At 32.4% G+C, this 25,938-nt stretch overlaps 10 protein-coding genes across 10 annotated transcripts, besides 3 other annotated features; 3 read left to right on the forward strand and 7 right to left on the reverse strand.

The window, feature by feature from the left end:
* Window positions 1–33: 33 nt before the first annotated feature.
* Window positions 34–2,736, reverse strand: TVAGG3_0660410 (uncharacterized protein; the record flags this gene model as incomplete). The annotated part of the gene is made up of 1 exon (XM_001312519.1): window positions 34–2,736. The coding sequence occupies one exon, from the start codon at window positions 2,734–2,736 to the stop codon at window positions 34–36; it is 2,703 nt and encodes a 900-aa protein (XP_001312520.1).
* Window positions 2,737–2,913: 177 nt separating this feature from the next.
* TVAGG3_0660420 (ATPase protein) lies at window positions 2,914–4,971 on the reverse strand (the record flags this gene model as incomplete). Its single annotated transcript, XM_001312518.2, has 1 exon — window positions 2,914–4,971. One exon carries the CDS (start codon window positions 4,969–4,971, stop codon window positions 2,914–2,916), a length of 2,058 nt encoding a protein of 685 aa, XP_001312519.2.
* A 313-nt stretch (window positions 4,972–5,284) lies between these two features.
* On the reverse strand, window positions 5,285–6,218 carry TVAGG3_0660430 (protein kinase D signaling; the record flags this gene model as incomplete). Its single annotated transcript, XM_001312517.2, has 1 exon — window positions 5,414–6,217. The coding sequence occupies one exon, from the start codon at window positions 6,215–6,217 to the stop codon at window positions 5,414–5,416; it is 804 nt and encodes a 267-aa protein (XP_001312518.1).
* Window positions 6,219–7,916: 1,698 nt separating this feature from the next.
* Window positions 7,917–7,954: a mobile genetic element.
* Window positions 7,955–8,558: 604 nt separating this feature from the next.
* Window positions 8,559–13,598, forward strand: TVAGG3_0660450 (Nfx1-type zinc finger-containing protein family; the record flags this gene model as incomplete). Its single annotated transcript, XM_001312516.1, has 1 exon — window positions 8,559–13,598. The coding sequence occupies one exon, from the start codon at window positions 8,559–8,561 to the stop codon at window positions 13,596–13,598; it is 5,040 nt and encodes a 1,679-aa protein (XP_001312517.1).
* Window positions 13,599–13,896: 298 nt separating this feature from the next.
* TVAGG3_0660460 (uncharacterized protein) lies at window positions 13,897–14,557 on the forward strand (the record flags this gene model as incomplete). Its single annotated transcript, XM_001312515.1, has 1 exon — window positions 14,095–14,508. One exon carries the CDS (start codon window positions 14,095–14,097, stop codon window positions 14,506–14,508), a length of 414 nt encoding a protein of 137 aa, XP_001312516.1.
* A 1,522-nt stretch (window positions 14,558–16,079) lies between these two features.
* On the reverse strand, window positions 16,080–16,448 carry TVAGG3_0660470 (potassium channel; the record flags this gene model as incomplete). Its single annotated transcript, XM_001312514.1, has 1 exon — window positions 16,080–16,448. The coding sequence occupies one exon, from the start codon at window positions 16,446–16,448 to the stop codon at window positions 16,080–16,082; it is 369 nt and encodes a 122-aa protein (XP_001312515.1).
* A 266-nt stretch (window positions 16,449–16,714) lies between these two features.
* TVAGG3_0660480 (spectrin binding) lies at window positions 16,715–17,371 on the reverse strand (the record flags this gene model as incomplete). Its single annotated transcript, XM_001312513.1, has 1 exon — window positions 16,715–17,371. The coding sequence occupies one exon, from the start codon at window positions 17,369–17,371 to the stop codon at window positions 16,715–16,717; it is 657 nt and encodes a 218-aa protein (XP_001312514.1).
* A 470-nt stretch (window positions 17,372–17,841) lies between these two features.
* On the reverse strand, window positions 17,842–18,771 carry TVAGG3_0660490 (uncharacterized protein; the record flags this gene model as incomplete). Its single annotated transcript, XM_001312512.1, has 1 exon — window positions 17,842–18,771. The coding sequence occupies one exon, from the start codon at window positions 18,769–18,771 to the stop codon at window positions 17,842–17,844; it is 930 nt and encodes a 309-aa protein (XP_001312513.1).
* A 600-nt stretch (window positions 18,772–19,371) lies between these two features.
* TVAGG3_0660500 (protein ubiquitination) lies at window positions 19,372–20,405 on the forward strand (the record flags this gene model as incomplete). Its single annotated transcript, XM_001312511.1, has 1 exon — window positions 19,377–20,393. The coding sequence occupies one exon, from the start codon at window positions 19,377–19,379 to the stop codon at window positions 20,391–20,393; it is 1,017 nt and encodes a 338-aa protein (XP_001312512.1).
* Window positions 20,406–20,608: 203 nt separating this feature from the next.
* Window positions 20,609–21,462: a mobile genetic element.
* A 232-nt stretch (window positions 21,463–21,694) lies between these two features.
* Window positions 21,695–22,213: a mobile genetic element.
* Window positions 22,214–22,259: 46 nt separating this feature from the next.
* On the reverse strand, window positions 22,260–24,617 carry TVAGG3_0660530 (calcineurin-like phosphoesterase family; the record flags this gene model as incomplete). Its single annotated transcript, XM_001312510.2, has 1 exon — window positions 22,383–24,356. One exon carries the CDS (start codon window positions 24,354–24,356, stop codon window positions 22,383–22,385), a length of 1,974 nt encoding a protein of 657 aa, XP_001312511.1.
* Window positions 24,618–25,938: the final 1,321 nt, after the last annotated feature.

Genomic DNA, 25,938 nt, shown 5'->3' on the forward strand with positions numbered 1-25,938 from the left:
ATACGCAGACAAAAATAATAATATATACAAAATCTATACATACGAAGATATGGAGTAAGATGGATTCCCCTCCGTTTTCCGCTTTTGATATCTGTCTGGACTCCAAAGAGGAGCGTCTCCAGACAATCCAAATGGATTACGATCATGTTCTCTATGAGATCTATGTTTCGAAGGTTTCCTTAGAACATATTCTGAAGGGAGATATGAATAAGAAGTAGATTCGGATTCTTCAATTTCGCTTGCAGCAGATGAGCTATACTGGCTTTGAGATTGCCACTGGCGGGCGATAACTCGCGAATCAATGTTTTTCTTCTTATGATGAGTTTTCTTTGGAGATAAACTGATTTCAGAGGATTCTGTGACCGAAGATTCGTCATGTTGTAATGTACTCTTAATGATTTCATTATGAAGTGTTCGATTTTGCTTCAATAAATTATCAATTACCATTAAAATGGATTTATCCTCATTTTCGACAACCTGTGGCTTAATTGCAGATACTTTCCTGACCAAGAACTGATTTTGACTTTCTACAGCGTTGAACATCTTTTCAATTAAAGACATTGATTGAGTATCGTTGGATGGGATCTTATCTAAGAGTTTACTTATCTCTATAGACTGAGATCTCGTTCTTTCACGGAGAATTCCTATCTCAATCAAATGTTTTTCTTGACTTTGCTTGAGATGTTTGATTTTTCTTGCATATTCTTCAATCTGGCGCTTAAAATCACTACCTTTATCGACACTAAGCTCAGAAATCTTGGCCTGGAGCTCTTCATTCTTCTGCATTAATTTTCGGATAATTCTATCTCTTTTTTCGATATCAATCTTACTAATATCGATCTTTGGATCCTCTTGTTGATTTATTTCATAAGAAACAGCATTAAAACTGATTTGTGGTTTGGAAATTTTCTTATCGTATAAGACTTCGAAATGGCGAAGCATGTTGGTTTTTCTTTTAGCATTTTGGGTGAATATTTGCGTGGATGTCTTAGAAAGCTTGACTTTCTTGTTGATTTCGAAAATTTGATTACTTTTGACAGTTAAAACTGGTTTGTTTGCTGGTTTCTGCTCAAATATAGCACTCTTTTTGTTTGACAATTGCTTCTTCTGGGGGGATGAAGAGAAAACTTGTTGAGTTTTTTGGGATAATTTTTTAACTTTGGGTTCTATTGAGATTAACGGACTGCAACCTGACATATTGATACAAACAACTCTTTCTTCTTTCTTTGGAATCGGAACAACAGCGAACAAACTTTGAGAATAAAAATCAAATTTTGGCTTTTGTTTTGGCTGGACATCAGCTAGATTATCGGCTTTAATTGATAATTTTACATCTGGTTTTGCAACTTCGAAAGATCCCGGTTGAGAAAGACTCAGATTTATTTTCGGTTTCGGATCAATTTTCATCAAAACATCATTGTGACTCGAAAGTTGGGTTTGTTTTAGCTGGATTTCATATGAATTACTAACTTTACTGATATGGAGCTGTTGATTTTCAGTTTGAGTTGAAAATTCTGTTGTTTCGACTTCAGAAAAGTTAGTAGAGATAGGTTGTAAAGGTAAAGGCTTATAAATTTGATCTTCCTCTTCATTTTCAAACTCATCACTTGCATTCTCATGAAGAGATTCTTCATATTCATAATTACCATTTAAAACCTCTTGATCCGTAACAATAATAGTATCCAATATCTCAATAAGTTGACCAGCATCAAGAATTCCTTGTCTATATTTCTGTAATTCCTCATTAACTCCTCTTTCATTTTGATATTCCTCCAAAGAGTTCCATTTTTTGGACATTTCGTTATCTTTAAAGGTATACAAACTATTAGTAAGAGGAGTAAATCTCAAACTAAGTAATCTGAGCTTCTTTGACTTTTTGACAAAAGTAATAACATCAATGTAGTCATTTATCTTAGTTTTCTCAAGCTCAAGAAGCTCAATGTTAGGAACTAGCATCAGAAAAGGAGAAATCCTTGTTATATCTGTGTTAGAACAACGAAATGCTCGAATTGCAGGACATTGCTTCACTCCTTCGAGCGATTTATCCGTAATTGGGTTTTGAGAGACATTTATGAAAACTAAGTTAGGAAATTTTGAAATAAATGAAAGTTTCGAAACTTTGTTTCCTGTTAGGTCTAAATCGGCCAAAGTATTACTAGCGATATTGTCGACATCGTAGATCATGTTTCCTTTGGCCGTGAAGTGCTTTAATGATGCGAATTCTTGAAGACCGTTTAATGAAGTTAATTGGCAATTATCACAGTAAAGTTCGGAAACTAAAGGAAAATATTTACCGAAATCTATCTTCTTAAGCTGGTTCTTATGCAAATCAAGCACAACAAGTTTAGGAATGGCAGATTTTAGAAAAACATTTGTAATTTCATTGGAAGAAATGAGCAAACGTTTTAAGGATACACACTTTTCGAGATTTGATAGACGTTTAATGAAGTTTTTTGAGCAATCAAGCAAAACAAGATCTTCTAACAATTCAATACCCATCAGATCTTGTATTTCGTTATCTGAAACGTCTAAATACTTGATACGCTTATGTTTGTTGAAAAATTCCTTATCAAATTTCTGTACGTTATTTGAACGGATTTTGATAATCGAAATATCTGTACGAGGAAGTAAGTTTTCAATTGAAGAAAAAGTATTGATATTCTGAGCTGATAAATCTGCAACTTCACTTGAATCAAAAGCAATGCTGCTGAGTTCTGGAAGTTTATTCGCTTCCATTTTTGTCACTTTTTTATTTCAAAATATTTTTTTTGTCAAATAAGTGACGGACCCAATTTTAAAATTTTACATGGAACTTCGAATGGTTGAGTGATGAAGGAGTTCCAATCATTGGATAAATAAAACATTTTTTTTTGAAAATAAACAAACATTTTATATAAATACAAAAGATTAAACTCATGACAAGTCTGTTTTCTGGAAGTACGTCTCTCTGATGTAATCCTTCACTTCAGCTCTGTAATCTGCGAAGGATCCGTTGTACTTAATGATGTTTTTCTTCTCGCAAACGTAGATCTGCGCATCGAGTAGCTCTGCAAAGTGTTGGTCGTGAGATACAGCGACAATCGCTCCGTCGTAAACGCACAATCCTTCACCCAAAGCGTGGATTGAGTCCATATCCAAGTTATTTGTTACTTCATCGAGTAGAAGAAGGTGTGGTCTCAATAAAGCGCATTCGGCGAGCACGACTCTTGTCTTTTGGCCGCCACTCAAAGATTGAATTGGCTGGTAAAAGCTGTCGCCTCTAATCCCGAACTTGGAGAGTTGCTCCATGATATTCTCGCGCGTGTACTGGCCTTCGAACTTAGATTTCATGTAGTCGAGCGGAGATGTCCTGTAATCGAGCTGATCTACGTGATGTTGGTTGAAATATGCGATGCGGAGGTTGGTAGCTCTGTCAACTTCGCCTTTGTTTGGAGATAGTTTACCTGTCAACAATTTTATGAAAGTTGATTTTCCGGCGCCGTTTCCTCCGATTACGACGATTCTAGAGTCTCTGTTTATGGTAATGTTCAAGTTCTCGAATATGACCTTGGAAGGGTTGTATTGGAAGAAAACGTTATTTAATTTTATAATTTCTTCAGTAGACGCGATTGTTCCTGTAGGGAAGAAGAAGTTTATCTCCTCGTCAGCTGATATTGTCCTAATAATGTTCATTTTCTTGATGGAAGTCAGACGAGATTTGGCCATCTTCGCGAAAGCAGCTCTTGCGCCCAATCTCCTGACGTAATCCATCTTGTGATCGATTGCCTTCTTCTGCAGAGCGGCCTGCACCTCCAGCAAGTGGCACTTCTCCGCGAACTGCCTCTCAAAAGAGGAATAATTTCCTTTGTAAACTGTCAGCCTCTTGTCTTTCAGGTGGATGATGTGGGTGCAGACGTTGTCGAGGAAGATCCTGTCGTGGGAGATGACGACCAGAACCATGTGACTGCACTGAGTCGTCAGATACTCTTCCAGCCAACAGATTGATGGGGCATCCAAGTGTCCTGTGGGTTCATCGAGCAGAAGGACGTCAGGGTTGATGTACAGAGCCTGGGCAAGAGAAACACGCATTCTAAATCCACCAGAAAGGTCCTTCACCGGTGAATTTATCATGTTCGTATCAAATCCAAGCGCTGTAAGGAAGCTGATTGCCCTGCTTTCGGCGGTTTTGGCTCCTATCTCTGACAATCTGTTCATTACGCGGTGTACTTCGTTCGGATCGTTGTCGGGATGAGTTTCGAAATCTTTTAATTTCTCAAGAAGCTCTGTACGCTCGATGTCGCAGTCTAGGACTGTTTGTAGGGCTGTTCTGTTGCTGATGGGACATTCTTGTTCGACATGTACTATAGAAACATCGGGAGGAACTGATGATAAAGCAACTTGCTGAATAAACCTCGAATTTATGAATCGCATGAATGTTGTCTTGCCCATACCGTTCCTGCCAACAAGTCCGTAGCGGTTTCCCACGGCCATGTTTAGAGATGGCTCGTCGATTAAGACTTTTGGACCAATGTCGATGATTAAGTTCAAAAGGACAAAGTCCTTTGGGCCATGAGGTAGTGAATGGCGGAAATAGATTCCTTTTTTGAAGAAAGAATTTTCGATATCATCGTATTTAAGCCTTTCGCTCGTTCTTGTTGATACTTCTGTTGTACTTGTTGTAACTGGTGTTTGGTCTTCTACCTTCTCTTCGACTTTTTCTTCTTCTTTTGTGATTCCGATGAGTTCGTTCATTTTAATTGGAGTTTCGATTGTTGTTTGCTGTTCTTCTTCGACAGGTGACTTCAGTGCAAAGATTTTTGTTGACAAACTGTTAATTTCATCTTCAGAAATACCTAAATCAAGTCCTTCAATAACAGGATTTGCAATTTCAGCAAATTCTTCAGCTGTTTCTGCACTTTCAAGTACTTCTGATAAATATTCTGCAGCGCCTTCATCTTTAATAAGCTCCGTGATCTTGGACACAACAGACATTTTTTTTGAATGATGCTTTTTTTTTCTATAGTTTACATTCAATTTTTTTTTGTTGATAGAAATCCTATCAACATTCTCTTTATCCATCAATTTCTTTAAGTTGGTAGATATTCAAATCCAACAGCCATCTTAAGAGTATAACTAATTCTTATTTAATATCAAATCTTCGATCTTGAAATAATATTTCTACGATAAGATTATTATATTGACGAAGATATAATCATTCTCTACCGAAACAACTTATACTTAACATAGAAATCCATAATTGATTGACTCTTTCACAAATTACAACTAATAAAATTCAAAAGCAACATTAAGAAATCAATCATAACGAGTTGTATCCACATAAATCCACAAAAACGAATCATATTTCTAAAATTCCTTTATAATAAAAAACAAACAAAAGATTAAAAATCATATTCAAATAAATAAGCCAAATTTCTTACTGGTACTTGAAGCAAGAAAAGAACCTGGAGTTGAGAACGTCCTCAATTGTCCATCTTTCTCTTGGATCTACTTTCAAACAGTTGATTAACAGCTCCTGGCAGTCGCAGTCCAAGAACTTGAACTTGTCTCTTTCTGTGTTCAGCTTGTACATACAGGCTTCCTCTCTTAATTGGCAATCTTCCTCGGAACCATCGTATTGAGGGAAATCGTCTGAAACTGTGAAAGGAGGGGCCATTACCTTAGCAATGTAGATCATGACACCAAAAGAGAACAAATCTGCTTGAGGAGTTACAATTGCACCCTTTACAACTTCAGGAGCCTTGTAAAGCTCTGTGAAGACATCGCCTTCCTCGACCACGCAGTTATTGAGGAACTTTGCCGATCCAAAATCGCAAATGTATGCTCTTGGAACAAAAGAATCGACCAAAATGTTTTGGAGCTTGAGATCTCCCCAGTATAAGTTGTGGTCCTTTAACTGCTTAAGGGCTAATGCGGTTTGATAGAGTAAGATATCTAAGTCTTCATAATGTAAACCAAAATAACTTGGATTTTCGATAAAATCAACGAGTGTACCAGCTGCTCTTTTCATTACCAAGCATGGATCTCCATCGTTATATAAGATTCCATAACATGGAATGAAAAACTCACTATTGACTAAATTATAAATGTATTGAGACATTTCTAATGTGTATTTTTTATTTTCAGGAACTTTCTTGGCGCAATATCCTTGGCATCCCATATATACGGCGTCATAAACTTCGCCTTCATGACCACAATCGAGCAAATCGCCTAAAAACATTTTGATTGGAAATTTTCCTCTGGAAAAATTTGAGAAAGTCTAAAGCAAAATTTTCTTTACAAAATTGCAATATGATAGGATATAATATTACCAGTAATTTTTAAAAGTTTGACTCAGAATCAAAAAAATTACCAGAATTTTTGTTGGAAAAAGTTTGCCAAGTGAAGTAAAAAAAAATGTCGCATTTGACTACATCTATTGAGCATTAATCCTGGACGGAAGAAAATATGTATATTTGTTGTATGTGTAATACAAAGCTCTGTTTATTTTTGTTTTAAAATAACAAAAATATAAAAATGAATTGATCTAAGGCATCTAATATCTTTAAAAGGTGAACGATGCTTTAAACCTCTAAGGGTATAACAAAAGGCAGTAGAGAGATGCTTTATTTCGTTATTTGTTTCAACAGCTAAAGTATTTTCAATGGAAATTACTCCACAAGTGCTGCCTTCATTTCTCAGGAAACAATTATTAACTTGTGTTCGTCCAAAATCTTCGACATAAAAAGTATAAAATCCTGAGTTATCAATAATGTTGCAAGCATCAATAATTAATGGAAAACATCTGTAATTACTAAAAATACGGTCTTTTACAGAGTTATTAATGATATTACAGTGAATTATAGAAACAATTGGGAAAAATTGGTTCCTAATGCAATTATTGTCTGTAGATGTATTATTTATTATTGAATTATAAGCGGACATTGATTCTGTTTCGCCTTCTTGCAGTTGATATCCGCAAATTTCAACAGTTCTAAAATATGAAATATTTGTTTTAGTTAAGTTTTGGTTTCCATATAATAGGAGCGTGGGAGCAGCACCAAAGGAGTTTTCAAATGATCTTGACAACGAACTTTGTATAACGAAATTTTTGAAAGATCCTTGTGATGACCGGCTATAGCAATATTGCCCATTGCTTACTGTCGAACAATTAAAAGAACAAATTCTGTTGTGAACTGTTTCTCCATCTGCAGTATACACTCCACCTCCATCATCAGATGGATGTGACACATTAACAAATGTAGTGTCTTCAATAAGAAATTTAGAATTACTTGATGAATAAACTGCGCGATTTTTAAGATCTTGAAAGAAGCAATTTTCGACACAATAGCTTCTTCCAACTGAATAAGAACCATTTGTTACTTGTTGGTATACACCATCAAAATAATCATTGAAATTTTGATGGAAGATGGAATGAAACCGTGCTCAAACGGACCTTTTTTTTGAGAAAAGAAAATTTTTTTTCAGAATTTTGATCGATCTTATAATTATGATCATATCGAGTAATTTTAGTAAATTTATATATTGTTCCGAAAAATTCCATTCAAGACATAGCAATTTTGAAAACAGAATTACCATAAAGATCTGAAAGATCATTGTTCTCAAAATTGAGGATATATTCAATTATTTGAAATAATAAATGTATCATAAATAGTTCAAGCTATTTAGTAATTATAGGCATACCCATTGTGCAGTATTTCAGTTAATACTCAATTTTATCCATAGCTATGCATTGTATAAGGGCAGATATCATTCACAAATAGAATGTGTGATTAAGATGAGTAAGAAAGAACTTTGGAGGACAATATAATGGAAGAAAAGAATACATATCTAAATATGGACCATTTTTATAAATTTCCATCCTTTATTGTAATAATTATTAAGATTTTTTTTCGAGGAATGACAAAAAAGCAAATCTATGTTGTAAACAGAAATTCATCAAAAGTGACACCTCAGAAAAGCTAAAATATTGAATTTTTGGAACTTTTGATAGAGCACGTTTTTAAATATTAATTAAAGTAAATGTATATTTTGTAAAGATTCTTTTTAATAAAAATAAAATTTTGAAGAAGAACACAAAATCTTCTGAAAAATAATATCACATAAACTCATATTATTTTCTAATATATAACTATTTTATATAAAAATCAAATTCAATGATCTTAAAAGCGAAGGATAAACCTCAAAATTTACGAATATAATGAGTGGGAATATAATGCTTATCTATCATAAAACCATATGAAATATCAATTTTTGCTTTACGCCTAATTTTTGACGACAATTAGCAAAAAATGTTAAATGTTAACACTCAGTCCATTTGAATATGAAAAATAAAAGTGACTTTGATTAAATGTTTTTATTTATCATGCAATTCTTCTTGCGACCAAAGATTTGAATAAAAGTTCAAAAAATAAGATAGCTTAAAAAATAATATACGGTAGTGTTTACTAATAGATGAATAGTATATAAATTCTATTAAAATGGATTTGATCCAAAAAAATATAAAACCAAAAATAATTGTTATAATTTAAATGAAGAAGTAATTTAAAACGATTTTATTTATGATCAAATTTTATATATTTTTTTGGATCAAATATGACGATAAAGAAATTCCTGGAAAACTCTATGAAAACAGAGAAGAACTTGGCAAATATGTCGCATTTATAGAACAATCATCAGGTAAATACGAAATTATCAAGAAATTAACAGAAATATTCTCTAAAGAATGTGTTTTAAACGATCCAGCGCTTGACCACAAAGAGAAATACACCAATATATTCTTTAAATACGGAAAATTTATCATGGAAAGTTTTCTGAAACAAATAATTCAAAAATTTTTCTTTCACGGAGATTTAACAAATTTTATTTCATTTCTTCGTTGCATATCTATCGATGTGCTTCCACAAGCTAAAATCATTCTTAAAATTACAGATAAGTGCCTCAAAATTTTATCAAATGGTAAGAATTCTAAAGAATACATAGATTTGGTTGAGACACTTAAAAAAGATCTTAATCAGTTCATAAACACTCAAGAATCAATGAAGAAATCTCTCAGAGATTTCGAAATTTTACCTACAGAAGAAGATCTTAAAAACGAGAACCCAAACATCACAAATATTGCTAGTGAAGGATTTACATCTATCGAGAAGTTCGGAGATTGCTTCATTGGTCTTGAGAAACTCAACTTCAGTTTATCCATCAAAAGATCACTGAAAAAACTCTCAGAAGGAAAATTAGATTTCCGTGACATTTTTATTTACCACAATGTCCGAACTGTGTCATTTAAACCTGAAATTAAGACCTCTATACAAAACCACGAACTCTTCCTCCATTTTGAAGTGTTTTGCTGCAGCAACTGGAACTCAGTTCCAATCAACCTCCACCACACGAAGAGGCTGACGAACCAAAGTTTGCTGTTTCTGTCGTTGGACAAGAATTTCAACAAAATTGACGCAATCTGCTATTCACAAATGCCGAGCAAGATACACAAGAACTCTACTGATGAGTTTATTTATATGTTCAAGCATTCTGTTGTTCCTGTTTCTCTTTTAAAAGGAGAAATTCTCCCTGGAAAAAACTATTTCATGGTTGAATCAATTAATTCATGGATTCCATCAGAAATTAGAATGAAATCAATCAAGAACATGCATGAAAAATGTTATGGAGATGTATTGAAAGCAATCGCCACAAACAATATCAAGAATATCAATATGTGGCGAGATATAGAATATTTCAGATTTAATCCTCTAAATATTCTCAAAAAAGAATATCGTGAAAAAAGCGGTTTCTCAGAAAACGATGAAATCTACACTCAAAATTTCAATGCCTTTGAAATTTGTAAGAATTTAGACATCAAAGGATTAACATCAGACCAAATCATTGACAGATATTTTACTGTTGATCATGAACAGATCAAGCCACTCATTAATTTCTTCAGCAGCAAATTGACTTTTGTAAGTGGATGTGCAGGATCAGGAAAGACTTATCTTGCAGTGAAGAGTGTTTTCCTTTATGTCTTATCTCACAGAGATTCTCCAATTTTGATTGTCACTCAGAAGAAACACGCAGCGGATGAAATTTCCAAGAGTTTATTAAAAATCATTCCAAAAGAAAAAATCTTGAGACATGCTGCAATCAGCAATAAAATTGATGATGATATCCAATCTATTTCATTCAAAAATGAATTACTCTCTGAATCAAGTTACAATTCTGCTTACAAATCATTGAAAGCATCACTTAACAACGCTTTAGAATCAATCCAAGAGTTCAACAATATCATTCCTAAAGTGTATGATCTCGCTCTACTTCTAAAGCAGACAATTATTAATGAAAACAATGATTATGATTTGATTTGTCAGAAATTCCTTGTAATCAAAAAGTTCATTGATTTTTCAAGATACAGAACTTTCTTCACAGGAAACACTTCATTTAGATTCGAAGATAGAATAACAGATGAAGAGTATGTGAGATTCTGGTTTGATGAGAATTTTTATAAGCTCAAAATGGAAGAACTCACAAACAAAGGTTACAAAATCAAATTTGATACAAATGATGAGGAATTCAATTATTTTCCAAGGGAAGGAGAAGTTTATCCTGACTCTCTAATAACAAAAGAACATCCGGAATCAAATTGCAGAGATAAGATTCAATACACTGATACAGACATCCACGAATTGCGCGACAATGATAGTTCCGATGATGAAGATGAAAACATCGAAATTCACTTGGAAGAAAACAATGAAGAACTTTCAATTGACGAAACATTTGATGGTGAAATCAAAACAAATTTGAATTCTGACGAAAGAATGGTACACCTCAACCTGTTCTTGAAAGGAATCTTCTATAACAAGAACTTAAAACCGTTTGAACAAATGTACTTGTTTGTTAGATATGCATTGTTAAACTTGATCGATTGGAGAAATGATTACAAAGTGACAATCGATACAAGATCAAAAGAAATTGAGCAGAAATTGATTGATATCCTATCAGACATCTATAAGAAACACAAAGTTATCATAATGACAGCATCATACGCTTCCAGATACAAAGAAGCGCTTGAGAAATCCGACATTTCTCACATGATAATCGAAGAAGCAGGCGAATTGACTGAGGCAGCAACAATATCAATCATTCCAAGAAAAGTAACAAATTTAATGATGATTGGTGATTACAAACAGCTGAGACCTGCAGTTGAATTTGAGCTTGAACAGAAGCAGTGCAAAGCCTATTCTTTTGATGTTTCAACATTCGAGAGATTAGTTCTGAAAGCACAAGAGATTAATTCACCTGATTTATTCTTTTTGAACATCCAGAGAAGAATGCACCAAGAAATATCATTGCCAATAAAAGAAATCCTATGCAATGAGATGAACAATGACTTAGAAAACAGCTCATTGGATGGATATAAAATAGAAAACAGGATTTCTTTCTTTTGCCATGATTTCAATGATAAAAGTGCTCGAGAAACAAGATCCAAAACAAATGACGGTGAAGCGATTTTGGCTGTTTACTGCGCATTCTTTTTCTTGTACAGAGGATTCAATGGAGATCAAATCACCATCTTGACATACTACAAAGGCCAAGAAGATTTGATCAAACAGAAAATCAAACAAGTTTGGGAAACCAAAAAGAACAATCAGGAATTTTCTGTTTTCGATCCTTTCTTGAGATACGAAGATGGAGAAGAAATCAACACACCAAACATTGTTGTGAAATGTGTGGATAATTTCCAAGGAGAAGAAAACGAAGTCATAATTCTTTCTCTTACGAAATCTTCATCCAACTCTTTCATTGAGAACAAATCGAGAATTTATGTTTCTCTCTCAAGAGCAAGAAGTTATTTGGTCGTTTTAGGAAACAATGATTTGTTTGATGAAACTAAAACGAAACAGAAAACATGGCCAGAAATTTACAAATTCCTCAACGCGAAATACAATGATTTTGGAAAAGGAATTGCTGTAAAATACTTGTTGGATTCGAATGAAACTCTTTTGTTATCGAAATTCGACGATTTGTGGAAATACAAATTTGATATCGAAAGCAAAGACTATAAATGCAAAGAGAAACTATCTTGCGGTCACGATTGTCCACTTAAAGTAGGACACTCCATTTTAGCACACAACAAAATCATTTGTTGCGAAACATGTTTGCATCAATGCGAATTTTGTGGCGCTAGATGCAAAGAGAAATGTCACGGCTGTCAGCATATTTGCCACAATATGTTGGAATATGATCAACTACCATGCGGACATGTGAACTCATTTGAGTGCAACATGATTCATTACCACAAAGAACTGTTGTATTGCAAATTACCATGTGGAATCAACTGCGCAAAACACAACAAACCATGCAGATTGCCATGTGGACATAATCATCATCAAAATAATGATGATAGTAATACATTTATTCCATGCCACTTTTGTGATACTATTGATACAAAAACTTGTGAATTTTGCAATAATGAAGTTCGTGCAATATGTGGTGAAGATTTCAGATGCATGTCAAGATGTCCAATCATTTTAGAATGCGGGCACCAGTGCTCAGGAAAATGCTACGAATGTCGAATGCACGGACATCCACCATGCAATGAAAAATGCGGATTTGAATATCCTTGCGGTCACAAGTGCATGCTGCTCTGTGTTGACAGGAAAGATCATGACCACGAAAAATGCCCAGTATGTGAAAATGAAAAGGAAAATGCCATGAAATTCAAAGAAATTGAACCTCCAAATAAAACTCAAAACAACACAAATAAGCTGGTTTTCAGCAATGCAGAAGAAGAGTTCCCTTCATTGGACAAAATAGATCAATATCTAAAGAAAAAGAAATCACAAAAGAATGTAACAATTCCAGTCAAAACAGAACAAAAAGATGAAGTCAAAAATGATCAGAAAAGTGACCCAAAGAATCAATTCATGCCATACATTCCGAATAATGATATTACTAAAACAGAAACTCATATTGACAAAGAAGTTTCTGACAAATCGCAAAAAATGAATCCAATTCCAGTAGAACAATTTGTTTCGATTGAACAACCAAAGAAGGAAGAAACACCAAAAGAAATTCCACCAAACACGAATGAGGAAATTCCAATGAATTTCGTTAATTTTTCTGAGTTGAAAGAATGTCCAAACAAATGTCCGAAATGTGCAGCAAAATGCATTTGCCCTGAAGGAGAAATTTGCGTTTTTAATTGCGAACACAACAGGACTAGAGCAAAACCACAAGAACTCCATAAAAATGAGTTTTATTTCTGTTTCAAGACATGCAATCATTTCTTCAAATTGAAGAAGATCGAAAAGGATCTTGAGGCCCACATGAAGAGGGTGACAAACAAAGATTGGAAAGAAGGCGAAAAGGTTCATCATTTCGAAGAATTCAAGTGTCCAAACAAAAAGTGCTCGGATGGGAAAATTTCGGAAAATTCTATAGTTTTCCAGGGTTACAACGAGCTTCTCAAGAAATATTCTGATTTTAAAGAGAAATTAGAAGGAAAAAAGCAAACTGACTCTTCAGTTCCTCCTTATATATGCCCAGGATGCCACCAATTTCGTGCTGCCAAGAGATGCATCAAATGCAGGAAGAGCTATGAATTTGATTGAATTTTTTTCTATTTTTTAAAGAAATATTTCTTATATAAATATTTATATCAACTGATGCAATATTTTGGTAAAATTTCATAGAAAAAGTATTATACGGTCTTGATGATTGAAAATTAATAATAGATCTAAATCATTGTAATTTTCATCTGATGAGCTGAGTATGTATGTATTTCCTTTTATAGTAATTAATTCTTAGCTCATTATTCCGAACAAATGACGGAAGCTCTATAAATATGAATAAAATCAATATTTATGGGGGTTACACCAGTGTTGACCCTTTTATATATAAAAAATGAATTTTAGTCCTGATGAAGAACTAAAATCCTTGATGGATCATATAAAGTCTTATGAACAACAACTGTATGAATATTATAAAGCAGATATTATATTTTGGCAACGAAAAATCAGTGAATTACAAATTTCAAAATCAAAATTAACAGAAAAACTCAAAACTGAGAGAACAAATATGACGAAGTTGAGTTCAAAAAAAGAAAAAATGCAAAAAGAACTTGCTGAACTGCAAAACGACTTCAGAATTTTAAATCAACATAATCAACAATTAACAAAAAAGCTTGAATCACTTAATAACGCAAAAATAAAGATGAAAGAAATTGTCACCAATACTCCAATTAAAACAAAAGTCAACAAATCTGATGATTTTATTATCACTGACTCATTACTTGAAGGTGAAACTGAAGTATCATTCACATTTACATTAGAAGATGATTTCATAGAAACTGCTAAAACTACAGTCTCTTATAACAACTTTACCAAAATTATGAAAGAATTTCAACAATTCAAGCAGAAAAAACAATCAAAAGAGCTTACGCTTGAACGAACAGAAAATTTATTTTTACCCGAATACCCAGAATTGTTTAAACAATTCAAAGATCTTATTACACTTTTGTAATTGCATATGTATTCTATCTATATTTGTTTTGTGTATGATTATATCTTATAAACATGTTAGTATGCTATATAAAAAAAATTAATTTAAATACCCAGATTTTCCTTACTTTTACCACTCCCCATGTAATTTCTGGGGAAAACGATAATTCATTTTTTTTATGGATGAATAGATCGTTTTCCTAGAAAGGACCTCATATCTCTGGCTAAAAAGAGTATCAGATCCTAAATAGATTATTGATCTAGTGTACAAATCCAATAAAAAGCCTATTTTTTTGGCTTTTTTGGTGCTCATTTTTTCGAAGATCTACATGAATATGGGGAAACCATCGGATTTTTTTGGTTAACCCACATCTTCATGTAGTCTGGACTATCTTTCCTCGAAGGACCTCTTTACGGGTGTAAAAACTCATAAAGTTCTCAAAAGATTCATTCTCGATCTCCATGCTGAAAGAATTTACAATAAAAAAGAGATCTACGCATCAAACTACAGCCATAAATGAACTGAACCCCTAAAGCTCAGCTCTTAGTTTATCAAAAACGTCGAAATCCTTCTCATTGCAATCAAATTTTCTCAATAACTCATAAGAAAAATCGAATTTTGATTAAGCCGATGTTATAGGTATCACAAATACTACAAACTTGAGCAATATCGAAATTGCCAGCAAAAGTTTGAAATTGCATTGCTCATATTTGTTTTGTAAACTAAAAATCTGCTTATATTATTCATTAATTTTTTATATATTATTCATATACTTTAATAAAAACAATACTATTTCACCTTAAAAATGAATTTCATAAGTCAATATTATTTTTTTGAAAATGTATCAATTTTCGATTAAAACAACATGAGAATAAAATTTACGCAAAATTATTTTAAAAAACGGTTTTAAAAATTTACAATTGATGAAGAATAAGATTGCAAGAAGTTTTGAAGTTTAATTTTAAGAAAAAAAATTCGGATATTATTCATGGATCTAAGTAATCTGATATTTGAGTATCGGCACTATGCATAAAACATATATTTATAGTTTTTTTGGAGTTTTATGATTTTAAATATATTCAAATTTGGCAATCCAATAGATTTTTAAAAAATAGGTAAATAAAAATAGATTACATATGCAGCAGATTTAGAACATGAAACAAATCTTATAGTGACCCAAAAAAAAATTCATGATCCAAAAAAGAAAAAAATGGGTAAATGGGAATCAAACCTTGGCATAATGAATCATTATGTCGGATGTTTACACTACACTACACCAGCAGTTCGAAAAATACCCTTGGTGGGTCTATTTAATAGCTACTCCCAACGATAGGCGGTGTCCCCAGCTTTAGAGAGGTGGTAAAAGTAAGGCAAATCTGGGTATTTAGATTGATACACCGATATCAATAGAATAATCTCATTAATATTTGTAACATATTGCGGAAATATTGGAAATTTGTGAATCAATAACAAAAATTTAAAAAATTAGAATGATTTTAACTAGAAATATTCAGATTGGTTATTATGATAAAATTTTAGAAATATTATCTAAAGTAAAAAATACTAGATTGATAAATATTATGATAAAATTTTTAAAAATAAAAATCATTTCTACTGTTTCGATCTCCGACATAAACCCACATGCCTCTTCTTCCTCCGTATTGTTTTCTTACATGTTTATCATAGATCTTATGAACGAAATCGACATCCATTGTGAAATCACAAAAATCAGGTTGAAAACCTTTATCAATGCAGAGTTTCATCAATCTCTCATTTTCATTATCGAGTGTGTAATGAGCAGGGAAACATCCCTCGTCATCCCTTTGGTCCTGATCAGCTCCTATATCAAGGAGCAAAACGCAAGCTTCGTATGCATCATTTTCAACTGCAAAATGCAAAGCGTTTTTGTTTACTTTATTTATTTGATTTACATCTGCTCCTTTTTCAAGCAATTTCTTCATCACTTCAACAGCATTATCTCTGCGGCAATTCCCAAAGGAATTTCATCTTTGACACTCTTTACCTTGCAGCCAAGTCCGATTATGTCTTCAACTAATCCTGGGATGTAGAACTTCGGGCAAAAAGTCATGAATTGCTTCAAATCAGCATTCTTTTTCGAAAGCAAATACAAGAAAATTGTCAAATTCAAATTATTAGAAGTTTCTTCTGCATCAAAATCCATATGAAATTTCTTTTCAAGAAGCTGCACAATATCAAGATCCCTTATTTACTGGTATTGCAACCATAATCCATCCTTTGTTTCTATGTTATTTAGCACATCCATGATAATTTCTTTGTTTTTGCCTGCAATTGCTGCAGAAACATTATTTGAACTTGGTTTGCAGCCAATTGACTTCAGGTAGTTGTAGCATGTGATTGCTCCAAATTGGCAGCATTTAGAGAGCGTTGATTCATCAACTTTTTTGGATTTTTCCTTCAAAAAATCGACATCATCATTGAGCAGATGAAATTCGATTGATCTTTCTGGAAAAGGGGCGAGTATCTTCTCTTGCTTGCCTTGTATCTTTATTTTCTTGGCGCAAGTCAGGTTCTTTTTGTAGTTCTTCTTTAATAGTGTCTTCAAATTGTCGGGATACTCCAATGCTATAAATCCAATTTCAGGAATGTGCTCTTTCATGAGCAATTCAATAATTGTCCAGTATGATTTGATTGCAGATGGATCTTCTTGAATAAACAGGGCAATTGTATTTATGAAAAAGCATGGCAACATTTTATATTTTTTGATCAACGCGTTGATATTAGTGTAAAGATCTTCAATGAACTCTGGTTTGATGTTATATAATTTATCGATTGTATCAATATAATCTTTGTACTTTTCTATCAATTTGTTATAAAGTTTTTCATCATATTCTGTTTCAGCCATCAAAAAAATCGAAAAAGTGACAACGATAAAATAAAACATCAAAAATTGAATTATATTCGAAGATGATATTCTAATTGAATTTCGGAAATTTTATATTTCTGTCACTTTTTCAAATTTTACAACACATAATTAAATAGAGTCTATTTTTTAAGCAAACACAGTTACAATTGTATGACAACAGTAATATTGGAATTCCAGCTTAATCATATTCTAAAAGCTATACGGAATCTTTCGGAATTACAGATATATGAGTGCTTTCGATCAATTCAATCATATCAAAGGCTGCTCTATTTCTTTAAATGCATATTAATATTTATTTAAATATTACAAAACGTTAAAATGCATAAATGAAAAGATTTTTTAAAAAATCAAGAGGAACAAAAGGCTGAATGTTGCCGAATACTTTAGATTTGTTAATTTTATTGAAGATGATAATGAAAAGATTTCATGTGTTGTTCACATTTGAACATTTAAACACTCAATGAATCATCATTTGTATTTTCATGTGTGTCATCTGTTTCCACAATGAATGCTTCGTTCTTTGGATCATGAGCAAGTTTTTCTGCATGCTTTTTTACTTCATTTGCGATAATTACTGCAGTCATTAATACAGCTAATGCAACAAGGCCGCATGCAATAAAAATAATCGCATAAAGGTATTTCTTCTTCTTTTTTAAATTGTCAGAATTAGCCGAATCTTGTAAAGCAGAAGATTCTGTTGTTGATAAGATTGGAGAAAAGTAATAACTTTCTATATCACTTATTGTTTGAACAAATGTACAACTATATTCATTAGATTCATTCGAGTATAATTTGCTCGAGCCAATTTCTCCAATTGAAGACAATGTCGAATGTGATTCCTTAAATGAAACATCTATTGTACTTGAACTCGTTTGGCTAAAGGATTGCATAGTAGAATGTGATTCCTCAGATGAAACATCAATTGTACTTGAACTTGTTTCACTGAAGGAATGCATAGTTGAATGTGATTCTTCAAATGAATTTTCAACTGTACTTGAACTTGTTTCACTGAAGGAATGCATAGTTGAATGTGATTCTTCAAATGAATTTTCAACTGTACTTGAGCTCGTTTCACTAAAGGAATGCATAATTGAATGTGATTCCTCAGATGAAACATCAGGTGTAAATGAGCTCGTTTGGCTAAAGGGATGCATAATTGAATGTGACTCTTCACATGAAGCTTCAGGTGTACTTGAACTCATTTCACTGAAGGAATGCATAGTTGAATATGTTTCTTCATAAGATGATTGTGGAGATGGCGTAGGTGATGGAATATCATCGCATTCCGTTATTTTCTCCTGTGGAACTGTTTTTGTTGTAACCATGTCTATATGAAGAACTTCCACATTCATTTGTGGGATCAACAAGGATGCAAACATGGAAATTGTGAAAGTTTTGAATGCCTTTTGGATTTTGTTAGGTCTCCTGAAAAATAAACAACGGTTTGTTTGAAATATGTGTTGAACACTCCTAAGAATTTTAAATCATTTAATTAATCTTTAATTAATATACTTTGATGCCAAATAATTTGGAATTTCATTTGTCAATTATCGTTTTAGAAAGAATGGAGATATGAATCAATTACAATATCATGTTGTTACCATTATTTTCATAGAATTGGACAATATATTCCATTAAAATTGCAAAATCTTATATTAAATTTAGGACACCAAATAAAGCAATCCAATCAACTTGACTAAGTTATAATTTAAATATCCAACTATTTAAATAGAGATAATGAGCATATAATTAATGTTTATTTTTCATAATAAGAAATATCATAATAGTATTTCAACCCTTACTTACACTACTATTTATTTCACATATAATATGTAAAACATTTGTTTTTGTTCAATTGAAAATCAAATGATGAAGAAAAATCTTGATTTCGGAATTTTTAGCTCAATATCTGGAATTTATTTCACGCAATTAGTTCCCTAAAAGAATTTTATTCGATAATTGTTTCTTCACTTTTAATTCTCAGATGGAAGAAAAATTGCAAAATTTAGAGAAATTTAAAACAGAGGACCCAGCCAATTTCGATGCTTTAGTCATAGAAATTGCTAAAGATATTGACAACATTGTTTTAAACGACAATTTATATAAGATTTCAATTCAAAGTTTGAATTGTATCATTCAAAAAGCTTCACCATTAAAAGCAAGTACAGCTAAGCAACTCATGTCAAAGGCATATCAAATATATAAATCAGAATCTATTCTTTTATTAGAAAAACTTGATGTCGAAGAAAAATGCGAATTTACTGATTTAATTTCTATCATTGGTACAATATCATCATCTCCTATACTTCAAAAGATTTCAAATGGTCCACAAAATTCATATATTGAAGCATTAAAAGCTGATTCAGATCGAATCTTTGCTAAGCTCATTGAATCTGATCGCCAAAAAGCTTTAGAAGCAGTCGACAAGCAATACACACCTAGTGATTTGCTCAGAGCAGCAAATGAAGGCGATTTAAGAACAATTGTGGGAGCCATCTCAAACAATAAAGATTTCCTTAATGAAACAGATGAAAATGGAATGAACCCATTGATGTTATCCGCATGGAAAGGCCATTTGGACTGTGTTCGCTTTCTATTAAACGAAGGATGCGAAATTGATAAGAAAACAAACATCGGAAGCACCGCTCTTATGCTTGCTTCTGAAGGTGGCCACGTTAATGTCATCAATTTACTGATTGAAAGAGGCGCGCAAGTAAATATCCAGACAGACACAGGAAGTACGGCCGCAAGCTATGCTGCGTTCAACGATCGCTTGGAAGCACTCAAAACACTCGTTGAACACGGCACAAATGTCAATATTCCTGACCAAAATGGGGCAACACCGCTTTTCTGCGCTGTTTTTGCTGACTCCGTTCCTTGCGCGGAGTATTTGATAGACAACGGCGCAAACATCATGGCCGTCAACTCAAAGGGATTGGTTCCAAAGCAATACGCGAAGACTCTTCAAATGATTGAATTTTTCAAGAAATTTGACTTCTAAAATAAAAGATATAGTTATACATATATTTATTTCAAATGGAATTCTTTCACACACATGAAAAGCACAATTATATTCCAAATATAACAATTGAATTTTACATATTGAAGCTGAAAGTTCATTATTTAAATGCATAACAATTTGTTTTAGCATTTGAGAGCAAGTCATTTCAATCACCATTTTTTCATTTTTATTCAAAATTATTCTTTCTTCACTCTTTTGTTAGAAATAGGGAGGATGACAGAAGTGAAATAGTCCTTTCTAAAGAGTTTGAGAATCTTCATTGCATTGTTCCAAGTTGATTTCGATTCTTGAAACTCGGTTTTTACTTTATTAATATCAATGCTATCATTAAACTTATTATTTGCAATAATCATTGAGTAGAACTCGTCAATGTCAGAATCTGTTATATTTTTGACATTTTTGAAAGAATTAATTGATTTGAATAAAAACCCAACTGAAACAGTTTTATCTGGTTCATCATCACCATCAACAATATCAAAATTCGTAATTCCTTCAACGACCTTCTTAAGATAATAATAATCAAGAAAAATTGGATTAGTCTGAGCCTTTATTGGAATAGGCTCAGACTAATCAAGAAAAATTGGATTAGTCTGAGGTCCATAAATTCTCTGAATTTTGACATATTTATAATAGCATCAATGCAATCAACAATAATTTCAATTTCTGGCAATTCTGGAACGCTGAAATCATTTAAAATGAATTTATATTGTAGTTCTTTCCCTGTGTTACTGTCAATTACTCTAGTCGGAGGGAAAACAATGTAAGATTTTTTGTTGGGAATACCTGCAATGAAAAAATCTAAATCAAATGTGTCTGTTTTAATGATTTTGGTATATCTATTCATTTTAAGATATAAATTATGCTTGCAATAGATATGAAGTCCTTTATGTGCAGATTGTGTCACAACTGTATATTTTGGGAGTTTTAGAATCAACTTTGAAATGAAATCATCTTTGTACTTTTCAGTTTGACCCTGAAAGTCAATATCAATGATCGCAATCGGATATTCAATTAAATGTAATTGTAAAACTCTTCCTGTGACTTCCCCTTCTTCATTTGGCTTGAAAAACTTCTTAAAGTTCTTACATTCAAGAAATTTTGCATCAGAAAATGGAGATTTCATAATGAAATGATATTCGGCAGAATTTTTTAATCAACCTAAAATTTTTGATGTCATCTTTAAGTTTTCATCTTTTTTTCTATCAAGAACATTGATTTCATTTATCTGGTCTATCATTCTTTTCAGTTGTTCATCCAAACTGAACATAACAACGAATTAAGGGAGGCTTCCGACCAGAAAGCCCTCTCAATTTTTTGTGATGTTTACACCAAAAGTGAGATTCGTTAAGCGTTTTTCTCGTTGAATATTGAGTTTCCCGTATTTTAAGTTATTCATAAAGCTTCTCTATATTATACCCTATCTACTGATATGATTATTTTTGAAAAATCTCTTAAATCGACCTGCACTGAATTTTTTAGGGAAAATTCGAAATTTTATAGGCGTTTTTTGTAACGTTTTTTCACGGAATAAAATCCGAAAAATAATTTTTTGAAGAATCATTTGGGTAGAATACTTATTGAAAATTATATTTATTATAATTTTGGTCGATAAAAATAAGCGGATTCAAAACTGGCAAAAACCCTTTCGGCAATTTGTGGACGATTCCGAACCCCCTCATTTTTGAAATTTAATAAGAAAAATAGAATCTTTATTAAATATAGATTTTAAAAAACTTGGTTATAAATTACGAAATTTTCTCACTTGGGCTAAAAAGTGACAATTTGGTCGGAAGCCACCCTTAAAAAATTTATGAAATAAAAATATAAAATCCAAATTGATGATTAGTTTTATTGATGAATTGTTACATTAATATGACAATCTAAAAAAAATTTTTGAAATAAAAATATAAAATCCAAATTTATGAAAAACAATAGGTATAATATAAGAAAATCAAAACATTATACAAGTTAATTAACTAAAGGGTTGATTTGACAAACCTCAGAAGTCAATAAATCTTCATTTGTCGAATGATCAACCACAATATCGGAGAAATCAGGTCTTTTTCCTATCCTTCTCCATATCACAAGCATCAGAAGCAGTGCAATTGGACAAAGAACGAACAATGGATTTGAAGCCCAAAATACGATCTTTGTTGCCTCAGAAAGCTTGAAGTACGTGAATCCGAAGCAAACTGTCAGACCCAAAAACAGGAACATGAAATCCAAAATGAACCAGTTTGTCCAATAACTCGACAATGCGAGCATTGAAGAGAAAATGGTTATTGGAGCGACCTCGAACCACATGTGTATGAGTGAGAAAATCGGTCCCCATATGGTTGGAGTGTTGTGTCCTCCATTGTAATAACCGTAAATTGTCAGGATTCCCAAATGTCCGTCGATTGTCTGTACAACGACAGGGCATACGTAAGGGAGGAAGATCACTAGGAACATTGTGACCCTCACGTACAAAGGCATCCTATTAAACCTCCATCTTACGATTAAAGGTCCGAAGATGGTGCAATTAAGGATGAACTGGAGGACTGTCGAATGTCCATTAAATATCCATGTGAGTTTGTCGTGTGCGAACCTCTTTATCCTCTCATATTTTAATTCGAATGGAATTGGGAACGTAATTGTAATGAAAGAGATCATTAGAAGGATAAAGATTGGATGTACACTGAAGAAAAGGTTGTAGAGATTGCCTAAAAACTCATAATGAGATGGCAAAATATCTCCTACGTAAAAAGTCAATCTGTTGTCAAAATATCCCGTAAATTCGATTGTATTCATTCCAAATGGGAATGTGTTCTCGTAATGGTACACTGAAACGCCTGGTTTGACAAGTCTATCGAACTCCATCAAATGTCCGTCGGCGTAGATTTTAACGGGCTCTTCAGTAAACGCTAAAACTCTGATATCGATTTTCTGGTTATTGAATACTGTCTGTCGGGAAGCAACATCGTAAGAAATTGGGTATGTAACAACGGCTTTCGGATCATTGTTGCACTTGAATGCTGCGTAGTTGATGTTGCCATTGTCGATCGTGACAATTCCTAAGTTATTGTGTTGTTTCGTATCACTGCCAATAACTTCGAGAGATGTTCCATGATGCTGAGGATGGAAAATGCTTGGATGAGTATGGCCATCGAGAGCTATTGATATATCGTATATGGAAATCATGTCTTTGAAAGAGTGGCCGAGAGAAGATTTGACCGAAAACCATTGATCTATAGGGAAATGATTCAAAACAACAACAGAGAGGTTGGTCTTGCAGGCATTTATAATCGCGTTCTCAATGGTATCGAGGTTTTTACGGTTGGGATAAACGAATAAATCAGTGAGGGCTCGGCTCGGAGGGAATAATTGAGGATTGATGATGACAAAGATGCAGTCTTCAGCTGTGACTGTGGAAACAAGGTATTTCTCGTATGTAATGTTTGAAAGATTCAAATAATAATTTGAATATTTCAAGAAGTGCATTTTTTTGCTTCCAAAGGAGTAAACATCAAAGAGATCATGATTTCCAGATTGGTCAACATATAAGGAAATCAATGGCCCTGTATCTTTGGAAAGTTTCTGATAAATTTCTTGATCGCGGAGATTTTGTGATGACTCTTTGACTACTTTGCCATGGAATTTCCAATTGTCAACGAGATCGCCTGTGTTAATAAGAGTATTCGTCTTTGATTTCTTTGAAAATTCAAGGGCATTCATGAAATTTCTGTTGTTGCGACCCTGCTTGTGACTGATATGCACATCAGTTATGTGTACAAAGTAAGTAGGATTCTTTGAGGAATTGAAAGGGCGCGTGGCACTGGGACAAGGATCTGTAAAATGATGTGGTTCTCTAAGAACTAAGTAGATAGCAAGAAACAGGATTGATGTGTACCAAGTGTATGTTGAAAAGAAAGAACGCACTCCATTAACATGTGAGTATCCCATGAAAAAAAAATCAAATCGAGCTATTGACAAATTTTATGTTGACAGATTGTATACTCTCAAATCAGATATTTTATAACTATCTATAGTTGTATTACTTATATCCATTGAATTCAAATTTAACTTAACTATACACATATTGAATTTAGTTTTTTGATCATAATTTTGTTTAAAAAAGAATTAAATAAGTAATACAATGCAGTTTTCATAAAATGATTTTTGTATGTGATTCAAAATCAAAATCCGAAAAATGTAAAAAAGAATATCTAATAAATATCCAGAATCTTTTTCTAGTAATAAAGTAATTAAAATTTTGTTGAGATTTGAATATTGAGTAGTAACTTTGAAAAATTATTGAAATTGAATATTTCAATAAATCTGAATAATTCTTAATTAAAAATACTCACTTATGATAATATGCGTATTGCGTCTAGAAAATTACACAACAAACTCTTACACAATTTGAATAAAAAAACGTTGCCAAGATTATTTATTTTCATCGAATGTGGGATATATTCATATAGTGTAATAATTCTCCCCTCAATAATCAAAAATACAGTTTTTGGTCAGTCAATTATTGAAGTCAAAAATCAATTAAATAAGCATCAAAATGCTATTATTTATTAGCAAAAAAATTAAGTAAGGGTTTCGTTTTGCGAAAAAAAACGTACAATACGCAATTTCGCTAAAAAAACATTTAGCTAGCAATTTCGACCTTTGACTCCACTCAAGACGTCACTTTTTTAATTTTGCGGTATCATATTTTTGGAAAATCTTTATGAATATTATATAAAAAGTCTCTTTAATATCTATATTTCATATTTTTATCGATTTTTAAAGTTTTTGCGAAAAGTATTCAATTATTTTTGCTATTTGGTCGGGTAAATGTCAGATTTGCGACATTTTCTGATATGATATTCAGATTCTACGTTGATAATAATGCTTATAGAACCCTCTTGCTATTGTGTCAAAATTGCGAAACCGATAGCAAAAATATCTCGCAATATCAAAATTGAGATATTGAGTGAATTATGCATTATAGAGATTAAAAATCTGATTTGTGAAAACATCTCATCAGTTTCTAGCTAATTCAAAAATCTTTACTATCTTATTCGATTAAAATGAAAAGGGAATAGTTTCATTATGCTTTAAATGACAGCCTTATAATATAATCATAGTTTTCGCTCAATATGCAGCATTTTTTTTTCGAAATCTATGGTCAATGTCCTAAATACTGATTGCTTTGCATTCATATCTCTTACATTTTCTATACCCACATCACTATTCATTGCTATTCCTATCTTTTTCATTTTTGTTTGTTTCTCATAATTTCTCAAAAAACACGATAACTTGATATTTGTAAATATCATACTTTATAACGTAAATAAGAACTTGACCTATTAAGAAAAGCAGTAATGAAAAGAAAATCTGAATTTCATAAAAATTACAAGTTTCTGATGACAATTAGCTTAATTAAACCAGGTACAAGATTATATAATTGTATTTTCTATCCAATTATCCATATAATATCTTATCCAGAAAAAATAACTTGATCAATACCAAATGATTTTTTAACTAGTAAATA

This window comes from Trichomonas vaginalis, chromosome III, assembly GCF_026262505.1.
Source record: "Trichomonas vaginalis G3 chromosome III, whole genome shotgun sequence".
Taxonomy (NCBI): domain Eukaryota; phylum Parabasalia; order Trichomonadida; family Trichomonadidae; genus Trichomonas; species Trichomonas vaginalis.